Here is a 12,102-nt window from a genome sequence, read left to right as displayed (position 1 = left end):
GTAATGTGAATGCAGCCTTAGTCAGAAAATGACTTATTGGGAGATTGTTGTGGGCATGCTCTGTGACCTATGCAAAAGGAGAGGAGAAGATGAGCTTGCCTATTATTACTGGTGGATCCCGTATTATCGCCTCCTGCTTTATAACAGCGGTGTTACATTTTATTGTGAGGTTGAGTTCAGGGGCGTAACTCTGGGGGGTGCACGGATAGCAGTCACATCGGGCCCTAGTGCCTAAGAGGCGGGCACATCTGCCCAATAAGAAAACAACAATAAATAATACATGGCACACAGTAAATTCGGGGCCCTCCTTGTTACAGATTTTGCATTGGGGCCCTGAAGCTACAAGTTACACCTCTGGCCGTGTTCACATGTTGCGTTGTTGCAAAATCTGCTTCTTTACTGTAACATTACCATGTGAACAGAGCCCAACCCTACCCTGTATATGTTAATGAGAAGACTGCTGACCCCTGTCCTAGTGCACATGGCACAAGCTAAAATATTAAAGGAAGTGTCGGCCTATTGTGAGGGCTCGGTCGCCAGTGTGACAGCTGCAATACTTTCTGTATTAAAATTTTTTTTTGCAGTTTTTTTTCTTTTTTGTAAAAAAAATAAATTATATATATGTATATGTGTGTGTGTGTGTGTGTGTATCTATATATATATATATATATATATATATATATATATATATATATATATATAAAGAAGCACTCCGTATGAAAATCAGCACTATCCTCTGGCCAATAACTAAGATAGATTATGTAACTAGTGCTGTTAATTTATGGGTTTTTTTTTTTTTTACCGACGCTTTTATTGTGGACTGTTCTGGTCCCCGACTGCACCATGTGATCTTTAAAGGAGTACTCCGGTGGAAAACTTTTTTTTTTTCTTTTAAATCAACTGGTGCCAGAAAGTTCAACAGATTTGTAAATTGCTTCTATTAAAAAAATCTCAATCCTTCCAGTACTTATTAGCTGCTGAATACTACAGAGGAAATTATTTTCTTTTTGGAACACAGAGCTCTCTGCTGACATCACGAGCACAGTGCTCTCTGCTGACATCTCTGTCCATTTTAGGAACTGTCCAGAGCAGCATATGTTTGCTATGGGGATTTTCTCCTACTCTGGACAGTTCTTAAAATGGACAGAGATGTCAGCAGAGAGCACTGTGCTCGTGATGTCAGCAGAGAGCTCTGTGTTCCAAAAATAAAATCATTTTCCTCTTTAGTATTCAGCAGCTAATAAGTACTGGAAGGATTAAGATTTTTTAATAGAAGTAATTTACAAATCTGTTCAGCTTTCTGGAACCAGTTGATTAAAAAAAAAAACGTTTTCCCTTTAATGTTTCTTGTGCGCACACAAAGCCAAATTGTCTATACCAGTGTTTTCAAACCAGACCAGTGTTTTCCAACCAGAGTGCCTCCAGCTGTTGCAAAAAGGCTGTCCGGGCATGCTGGGCATTGTAGTTTTGCAACAGCTGGAGGCACCCTGGTTGGGAAACACTGGTCTATACATTTCTCTAAGAGGATCGATGTGGATCATGTGATACATCTGGTGTCGGAGGATACATTTTTTTTTTTTCGGAGTGCTTCTTTAAGATTAAACTTTCACTGAAGACTGACAATTTTTGAAAATTTTTGAACTGTACCTAAAGGTTTTTTTCGGGACAAAATTTAGTGAAGACCTATTCTAAGGATAGGCTATCAATATCAGATCGGTGGGGTTCCAACAGCCGACACCCGCTTTAGTCACGCATTAAAACAGCTGGAAGCAGACGGCTCCGTAAGTTGTGTAGTGGCCAAGGTGGGTACTGCAGCTCAGTTCTGTTGCACTATACCAGTGGTGTCAAAACTGTGGTCCTCCAGATGTTGCAAAACGACACAGTTTGGACACCGCTGCATTACACAATGTATGGAGAGTAGGGCATCAATAAACTTAGCCTGGAAAATACCTTCAAATACAGCAAGTACTAGCAAATACAAAATAGTGCAACTAAAAGCAGCGGCTTAGGGGGGATTCAGATGTCTTGGTCAAATTACATTTTCCACCACAATTTGTCTCAATTGCCGCAAAATCTATTTTGACCACAAATTCATGTTCAGATCGGTCAAACACAGCAGATTTTGGCAATCCGAAAAGTCTAATTCTTACCGACTGCCAACACATGAATAATATGTGACGGACAAGAACCAAAGACATCTGGCCGGGGGCCATCTTTAGAAAGGGGTTCATGTTGACAAACTGCGGACAAGGCCACAGAGGAACGGTCAGGGATCAGTTGCTGATCTATTGTTTTAAAGGGGGTGTCTCCAACTTTTAAAATGATGGTATAGAGCTAGGATATCACTTTATAATCAATGGGGGGGGGGGGCATTCTTTAGGACCCCCTCCTATTCTGAGATGAAAGGGAATGTAGCGCTAGCGCCTAGATTTGGACCAGCATTACATGAACATCTTTCAGAGATCAAGTCTTCTGTTCTTCAATCTTCTTTATTCCGATTTATTCTGTAAGAAAGTAAAAACAAAACATTAAGTCATGTCTGATCTTTATCCCTTGTGCACCCCTAGATATCGATCCTAACGAAACCCTTGTGCCCCCCCTACATACCCGATCCTAACACAACCCTTGTCCCCCCTACATGCCCGATCCTAACACAACCCTTGTCCCCCCTACATGCCCGATCCTAACACAACCCTTGTGCCCCCCCTACATGCCCGATCCTAACACAACCCTTGTCCCCCTACATACACGATCCTAACAAAACCCTTGTGCCCCCCCTACATGCCTGATCCTAACACAACCCTTGTGCCCTCCCTACATGCCCGATCCTAACACAACCCTTGTGCACTCCCTACATGTCCAATCTAAACACAACCCTTGTGCACTCCCTACATGTCCAATCTAAACACAACCCTTGTGCGCTCCCTACATGTCCGATCTAAAAATGTAAAAATGTAATAAAAACAGCAAAAATTCAAAATGAGAGACAGGTGGCCAAAGAAAGCAAAACTAATCCTAAATATTTTTTTAGATATATAAATACAAAAAAACCAAGGACAGAGCATGTAGGACCCCTTAATAATGATAATGGGGAGGTTGTCACGGGCGATCAAGAGAAGGCGGAGCTACTGAATGGGTTCTTTAGTTCTGTATATACTATGGAAGAAGGAGCTGACATTGGCCAAGTCAGTGCTGGTAACACATCATGTAATGTACTGAACTGGCTTAATGTAGAGATGGTACAAGGTAAGTTACGTAAATGTAAGCAAATCTCCAGGGTCGGATGGACTACACCCAAGAGTTCTTAGAGAGGTAAGTTCAGTAATATCTGTACCCTTGTTCATGATATTTAGAGATTCTCTGGTGTCTGGTATTGTGCCAAGGGACTGGCGCAAGGCGAATGTGGTACCAATCTTCAAGAAGGGCTCTAGGTCTTCGCCAGGCAATTATAGACCGGTAAGTCTAACGTGCATTGTAAGTAGATTGTTTGAAGGACTTATAAGGGATTACATACAGGAATACATAGGGGATAATAGTATTATAAGTGATAGCCAGCATGGGTTTAATAAGGATAGAAGTTGTCAAACCAATCTAATTTGCTTTTATGAAGAGGTGAGTAGAAGCCTTGACAGAGGAATGGCTGTGTATATAGAGGGGGGCTGTGTATATAGAGGGGGGCTCTGTATATAGAGGAATGGCTGTGTATATAGAGGGGGGCTGTGTATATAGAGGGGGGCTCTGTATATAGAGGGGGGCTGTGTATATAGAGGAATGGCTGTGGATATAGTGTTTCTGGATTTTGCTAAAGCGTTTGATACTGTCCCTCACAGACATCTGACAGGTAAGTTAAGGTCTTGGGTTTGGAAACTTTAGTTTGTAACTGGATTGAACACTGGCTCATGGATCGTACCCAGAGAGTGGTGGTCAATGATTCGTACTCTGATTGGTCCACGGTTATTAGTGGTGTACCCCAAGGTTCAGTACTGGGCCCGCTGTTGTTTAATATATTTATCAATGATATAGAGGATGGTATTAACAGCTCTGTTTCTATCTTTGCAGATGACACCAAGCTTTGTAGCACGGTACAGTCTATAGAGGATGTGCATAAGTTACAAGATGACTTGGATAGACTAAGTGTCTGGGCAATCTAAACACAACCCTTGTGCCCCCCCTACATGTCCAATCTAAACACAACCCTTGTGCCCCTCCTACATGTCCAATCTAAACACAACCCTTGTGCCCCCCCTACATGTCCGATCTAAACACAACCCTTGTGCCCCCCCTACATGTCCGATCTAAACACAACCCTTGTGCCCCTCCTACATGTCCAATCTAAACACAACCCTTGTGCCCCCCTACATGTCCGATCTAAACACAACCCTTGTGCCCCCCTACATGTCCGATCTAAACACAACCCTTGTGCCCCTCCTTCATGTCCGATCTAAACACAACCCTTGTGCACTCCCTACATGTCCGATCTAAACACAACCCTTGTGCACTCCCTACATGTCCGATCTAAACACAACCCTTGTGCACTCCCTACATGTCCGATCTAAACACAACCCTTGTGCCCCCCTACATGTCCGATCTAAACACAACCCTTGTGCACTCCCTACATGTCCGATCTAAACACAACCCTTGTGCCTCCCTACATGTCCGATCTAAACACAACCCTTGTGCCTCCCCTACATGTCCGATCTAAACACAACCCTTGTGCACTCCCTACATGTCCGATCTAAACACAACCCTTGTGCCCCTCCTTCATGTTCGATCTAAACACAACCCTTGTGCACTCCCTACATGTCCGATCTAAACACAACCCTTGTGCCCCCCTACATGTCCGATCTAAACACAACCCTTGTGCCCCTCCTACATGTCCGATCTAAACACAACCCTTGTGCCCCTCCTACATGTCCGATCTAAACACAACCCTTGTGCCCCCCCTACATGTCCGATCTAAACACAACCCTTGTGCCCCCCCTACATGTCCGATCTAAACACAACCCTTGTGCACTCCCTACATGTCCGATCTAAACACAACCCTTGTGCCCCTCCTTCATGTCCGATCTAAACACAACCCTTGTGCACTCCCTACATGTCCGATCTAAACACAACCCTTGTGCCCCTCCTACATGTCCGATCTAAACACAACCCTTGTGCCCCCCCTACATGTCCGATCTAAACACAACCCTTGTGCCCCCCCTACATGTCCGATCTAAACACAACCCTTGTGCACTCCCTACATGTCCGATCTAAACACAACCCTTGTGCCCCTCCTTCATGTCCGATCTAAACACAACCCTTGTGCACTCCCTACATGTCCGATCTAAACACAACCCTTGTGCCCCCCTACATGTCCGATCTAAACACAACCCTTGTGCCCCTCCTACATGTCCGATCTAAACACAACCCTTGTGCCCCTCCTACATGTCCGATCTAAACACAACCCTTGTGCCCCCCCTACATGTCCGATCTAAACACAACCCTTGTGCCCCCCCTACATGTCCGATCTAAACACAACCCTTGTGCACTCCCTACATGTCCGATCTAAACACAACCCTTGTGCCCCCCCTACATGTCCGATCTAAACACAACCCTTGTGCCCCCCCTACATGTCCAATCTAAACACAACCCTTGTGCCCCCCTACATGTCCGATCTAAACACAACCCTTGTGCACTCCCTACATGTCCGATCTAAACACAACCCTTGTGCACTCCCTACATGTCCGATCTAAACACAACCCTTGTGCCCCCCTACATGTCTGATCTAAACACAACCCTTGTGCCCCCCCTACATGTCCAATCTAAACACAACCCTTGTGCCCCCCCTACATGTCCAATCTAAACACAACCCTTGTGCCCCCCCTACATGTCCAATCTAAACACAACCCTTGTGCCCCCCCTACATGTCCAATCTAAACACAACCCTTGTGCCCCTCCTTCATGTCCGATCTAAACACAACCCTTGTGCCCCCCCTACATGTCCGATCTAAACACAACCCTTGTGCCCCCCCTACATGTCCGATCTAAACACAACCCTTGTGCCCCCCCTACATGTCCGATCTAAACACAACCCTTGTGCCCCCCCTACATGTCCGATCTAAACACAACCCTTGTGCCCCCCTACATGTCCGATCTAAACACAACCCTTGTGCCCCTCCTTCATGTCCGATCTAAACACAACCCTTGTGCATGGTATTGCTCCCAGTGCATCATGTTCACATACCCAAATGTGTCCAAACACTGAATCCCAACCACATATGTGTAATGTCCCCAACAATGTTCCAGCTATTACCCACAAGAAGATGTTATGAGGCTGAGAGAGAAGGTTTTTGCACATTGCATAATTGTGTATGGGGTGCAGGAATTTTATTTGCAGATGTATTAAAGGGGTATTCCAGGAAAAAAAAAATTTTTTATATATCAACGGGCACCAGAAAGTTAAACAGATTTGTAAACTACTTCTATTAAAAAATCTTACTCCTTCCAATAATTATCAGCTGCTGAAGTTGAGTTGTTGTTTTCTGTCTGGCAACAGTGCTCTCTGCTGACATCTCTGCTTGTCTCGGGAACTGTACAGAGTAGAAGAGGTTTGCTATGGGGATTTGCTTCTAATCTGGGCGGTTTCCGAGACACGTGTCATCAGAGAGCACTTAGACAGAAAAGAACAACTCAACTTCAGCAGCTCATAAGTACTGAAAGGATTAAGATTTTTTAATAGAAGTAATTTACACATCTGTTTAACTCTCTGGAGCCAGTTGATATATAATTTTTTTTTTTCCTGGATAACCCCTTTAATGTGGATTGTATCAGATACATTCCATACACTGAGGTATTACAGTCAGGTCACTGTCCCTGTTCATATTGTGAGGATAAAGTGTTCAAGTTCTTCATCTCCAAGAACAAGTTTTTTTTGTCAGAGAAAATATGGCTAAACAGGGGTCTCTCTGCAATACACTAATCTCTTCAATAAGTATTGTTGGGTCAACAGGGAACACCGGGTTAGCTACACAGCCCTGCCACATTACATCGGGTGACCTCATTGTAAATGTCCCTGTGCACTAGGGGAGATAATCTGCAGGGTATTAGTTAGTACATCCCTTTATATTATTTTTTACTATGCATATTTGCCCTTTACCTTCTGAGCCTTCATGTCTTCCTGACTTCCGAAGAGAGACATCGCTGTAATGAAAAGTGATAAATGGAAAGATCAGCGATGACATCTTGGGATGGCCACAAGTCACTCTAGTAAGGGTCGCTCTATGTTTAGGATCGTCTGATCCTTCTTGTTACTATTCTCTCCTACAGATATTTGGTAAATTTGCTTTCACTGTATATAAAGGTGGAGCGCAGTACAGGGACACATGGTCATAGGACAGGGAGGTATGGCCCAAGTTGTGTTTCTCCTATGGGATGCTCACCTATGAAGTCAGGAAAGGCCGGGGGTAACATATTGTCCATTATCTAGACCAGAGCTTTCCGAATTTTTCATGTTGGTGACACCCTCTTTAGACATGCATAATATGGTGAGACGCTGCGTGTCCTACGACATGTCCTAGGATGTCATACTAGTATCAGCATTACCCCCCTGTGCCATTTAATCCGCCCCCCCCATGCCACTTCATCCCTTCTATGCCATTTCGTTCTCCCCCTTGATCCCAAGCTGCGCCACCATTTGCCCCCTAGATCCCCCTGTGTCACTTAATTCCCTCGCTGTGACACTTCATTACCCCCTTCATTGCCCTGTGTCACTTTATTACCCCCCTCATCACCCCCTGTATCACTTTATTACCTCCTTTATTCACCCCCTGTACCACTTCATCACCCCCTGTACCACTTTATTACTCCCCTTCAGTCACCCCTGTGCCACTTCATTACCCCCCTTCATCACCCCTTGTACCACTTCAGTACCCCCCTTCATCACCCCCTGTGCCACTTCATTACCCCCTTCATCACCCCCTGTGCCACTTCATTACCCCCCTTCATCACCCTCTGTGCCACTTCATTACCCCCCTTCATCACCCCCTGTGCCACTTCATTATCCCCCTTCATCACCCCCTGTGCCACTTCATTACCCCCCTTCATCACCCCCTGTGCCACTTCATTACCCCCCTTCATCACCCCCTGTGCCACTTCATTATCCCCCTTCATCACCCCCTGTGCCACTTCATTACCCCCCTTCATCACCCCCTTTACAACTTCATTACCCCCCTTCATCACCCCTTGTGCCACTTCATTACCCCCCCCTTCATCACCCCTTGTGCCACTTCATTACCCCCCTTCATTACCCTCTGTGCCACTTCATTACCCCCCTTCATCACCCCCTGTGCCACTTCATTACCCCCCTTCATCACCCCCTGTGCCACTTCATTACCCCCCTTCATTACCCCCTGTGCCACTTCATTACCCCCCTTCATTACCCTCTGTGCCACTTCATTACCCCCCTTCATTACCCCTTGTGCCCCTTCATCACCCCCTTCATCACCCCCTGTGCCACTTCATTACCCCCCTTCATCACCCCTTGTGCCCCTTCATCACCCCCTGTGCCACTTCATTACCCCCCTTCATTACCCCTTGTGCCCCTTCATCACCCCCTGTGCCACTTCATTACCCCCCTTCATCACCCCCTGTGCCACTTCATTACCCCCCTTCATCACCCCCTTTGCCACACGACTGTTACGTGTCACACCTGGGGACTGACGCCAAAACACTAATGTGTCATGGCACCCAGTTTGAAAAGCCCTGATCTAGACCAGTGGTCTCCAAAGTGTGGCCCTCAGATGTTGCAAAACTACAACTCCCAGCATTCCCGGACAGCCAACGGCTGTCCGGGCATGCTGGGAGTTGTAGTTTTGCAACATCTGAGGGCCACACTTTGGAGACCATTGATCTAGACATCGGAGTCTCAGGGCCTAAAACTCCTTTAATGTCCCAAATGTTTTACCTTCCCCCAACCACCTGTTTTCCTTATAAACCAGGCCATTTCCCATGGTGCTCTTGGTCCCCAATAATGTTGTCTCTTTATATTTATACCTTTCCTGCGCAGGTAGCTAAGAGTTCCATAGAGAAACAGCGCGGTCAGGAAGAGATACATTATATCCTCCAGAGACGGCCCGGATACCCCTGTATGGACAGAGAGAGGATGAGATACATTAGATACAAAGAGCCATGCAGTGCAGTTGCCCATAGCAACCAATCAGATCCCTTCTTTCATGTTTCACAGGCCTTTTTAAAAATGAAAGAAGCGATCTGATTGGTTGCTATGGGCAACTGCACCGCTCTTCCTCTACACTGGTTTTGATAAATCTCCCCCAGTGTTTCCCAACCTGCGGCACTCCAAATGTTGCAAAAATACAACCCCCATCATATCTTCCTGCCTTCCGGAGAATCATGGCTTGGCGCCTAACGTTTTTTGTGGCTCTTCAAATGCTGCCGGGGCATGATGGGAGTTGTAGTTTTGCGACAGCTGAAGAGCCACAGGCTGGGGAATGCTGGTCTATAACAAAATACACATTGTTATATTTGTAGACTCTTAGGCTATTTTCACTCGGCGGAATTTCCGTGTTTCCGCAAAGACTCCGTTCTGCCAAGCTGACAGCGAAATTTTGCAGTTTTGCGGATTCCGCACAGAATTTGTGCTGAATTTATGCAGAATTTATTGCGCTCAACACACATTCCAGGGCCGGAGTTCAGAGTACCATTGACTTCAATGGAACTCTGTAGCGAAATCCTTAAAAAAAAAAAAAAAAAAACTGACGTTCATTCTTTTTGCGAAATCCGGAATGCAGAATTTTCACAGCAGAGATTCTGTAGCGGAAAATCTGCTGTGTGAATGGGATAACGGAAATTCCATTCACCACAATATTATGTCATGTAGCAGAATTTCTGAGGTTAAAAAAAAATATATATATATATATATATATATATATATGTATATACGGTGTGTGTGTATATATATATAGATATATATATATATATATATATATATATATATAGATATATATAAATATATTTATTATTATTTTTTAAATCAACTGATGCCAAAAAATTCAACAGATTTGTAAATTACTTCTATTTAAAAATCTTAATCCTTCCAGTACATATCAGCTGCTGTATGCTACAGAGGAACTTCTTTTCGGATTTCTTTTCTGTCCGACCACAGTGCTCTCTGCTGACACCTCAGTCCATGTCAGGAACTGTCCAGAGCAGGAGAGGTTTGCTATTGGTATTTGTTTCTGCTCTGGACAGTTCCTGACATGGAAAGAGGTGTCAGCAGAGAGCACTGTGGTCGGACAGAAAAGAAATTCAAAAAGAAAACAACTTCCTCTGGAGCATAAAACAGCTGATAAGTACTGGAAGGATTAAGATTTTTAAATAGAAGTAATTTACAAATCTGTTTAAATGTTTGGCACTAGTTGATTTTTAAAAAAAATTTACCCCTTTAATTATTCTGCACGGAAATTTCGCCATTTGAACATACCCTAAGACTATGTTCACATTGCGAAAATTCTGTCATTCTGCTCATATTCCGTTCTGCAAAGCTTGCTGCAGAAATTTTGCAGTTTTGCAGAATTTCAGCAGAATTTCTGTGTGCTGAAAACACAGAATTCTGCCGAAATTCAAACCCCCATTGACTTTAATCGGATTCTGCAAAATTTGAAGACATGTTCTATGTTTTTGCAGAATTTCCAGCGGAATCCCTATTCAATTCAAAGTACAGTAAATTTTGCAATATTTCTGAGCGGAAATTTTCCGGCAGAATTCCGCACAGAATTTTCGCCGCGTAGTCCAAGGATACATTTACACTACGGAGTTCCGAATTAACATTGGTGGCAATGGGTCTACCGCTGACCCATTAACTCTGTGGAATTAGCCTGGTGGAAAAACTCTGCCACGAAAATTGACACGCTGAAAGAATGAACATGTTCATTTTTCCGGGGGAAATGATGCGCCGACTGCATTGCCGTCAAAGGTAACGGTGCTGGAAAGGATTTCAGACATAATCTCCCACCCTTAAAGGGGTACTCCGCCCCCTGGACATCTTATCTCCTATCCAAAGAATTGTGAATACGATGTCTGATTGCTGCTGGGACCCTCCGGGATCTCCCTGCAGCATCCGGCATTCGTTTAGAACACCGGCTGCGGCACCGGAGGCTTGTGATGTCACACCCACGCCCCCTCGTGACATCACGACCACGCCCCCTCAATGCAATTCTAAGGGGGCGTGGCTGTGACGTCAGTGCCGCATGGCTAGTCATCAGGCGCGGCGCAAACTTTGCTCCGTGCACCACGTGACTGCGGTGACACAGGAGAGATTGTGGGTGTGGACCCCCGCGATCAGACATCTTTTCCCCTATCCAAATAGGCGTCTAGGGGCGGAGTACCCCTTTATTATCTTTTGTACTGTGATTCCGCTGTGTGAATATACCCTTGTAAAAAAAAAAAAAAGAGAAAACTTTTTCTCGGTTGCTCTAGATTAGTGTTTCCCAACCTGAATGTTACCGTCTGTTGCAAAACTACGACTCCCAGCATGCCCAGACAGCCGTTGGCTGTCTGGGCATGCTGGGAGTCGTAGTTTTGCAACAGCTGGGAAACCCTGCTCTATATGGTTCTCAATATGTGGTCATATTAAAAAAAAATAAAAAAATTACCTGCAACTTTCAGGGTCTGGGAAGTAGAAATGCCCTTGGGGACACTAACATGGTTGACTCTGCAGAAGTATCGTGCCCCGTTGAGGGCGCTGCTGGCGACCATGCGTTGGTATGCGGTGATACTATGGGAGCCGTCCTGGTTGTGGGTGTGAGCGGATAGGGTGCTTCCGGACAGTAGGGTGGGATGAGAATCCCCCGGTAGCTGAACTAAGAAGTCCACAGAGATCTCCAGAGGGTGGAAGTGAGAAATGTCACAAGTGAGCGTCACCTCCTCCCCGGGGTGAGCGAAGAGCGGGGACGGCTGCAGGGTCACATGGGGTTTAGCTGGACGGACAACAAATAGCAGAAAAACAGAAGAAAGAGAAACAAGTCAAGAAACTTATTATGATAGATATTACGAGCACTAGCTCCATATCTGGTTGTCTACCGATAGACACATAGCTACAAGGCT

The 12,102-nt window shown here is 45.1% G+C and overlaps 1 protein-coding gene across 1 annotated transcript in view; it reads right to left on the bottom strand.

Annotated features, from left to right (window-relative positions):
* Nucleotides 1-1,308: 1,308 nt before the first annotated feature.
* The window catches only part of TAPBP (TAP binding protein), a 29,842-nt gene continuing 19,048 nt past the window's right edge, over nucleotides 1,309-12,102 (bottom strand). Inside the window, exons 5-8 of the mRNA XM_056538732.1 lie at nucleotides 11,652-11,975; nucleotides 9,034-9,123; nucleotides 7,139-7,182; nucleotides 1,309-2,504 (exon numbers count right to left, since the gene is read on the bottom strand). Coding sequence (XP_056394707.1) covers nucleotides 2,490-2,504; nucleotides 7,139-7,182; nucleotides 9,034-9,123; nucleotides 11,652-11,975 — 473 coding nt within the window. The 3' untranslated portion in view covers nucleotides 1,309-2,489. The remainder of the gene's footprint in view (nucleotides 2,505-7,138; nucleotides 7,183-9,033; nucleotides 9,124-11,651; nucleotides 11,976-12,102) is intronic.

Source organism: Hyla sarda, chromosome 9 (genome assembly GCF_029499605.1).
Source record: "Hyla sarda isolate aHylSar1 chromosome 9, aHylSar1.hap1, whole genome shotgun sequence".
Lineage (NCBI taxonomy): Eukaryota > Metazoa > Chordata > Amphibia > Anura > Hylidae > Hyla > Hyla sarda.
This window is presented reverse-complemented; position numbering and strand designations above follow the sequence as displayed.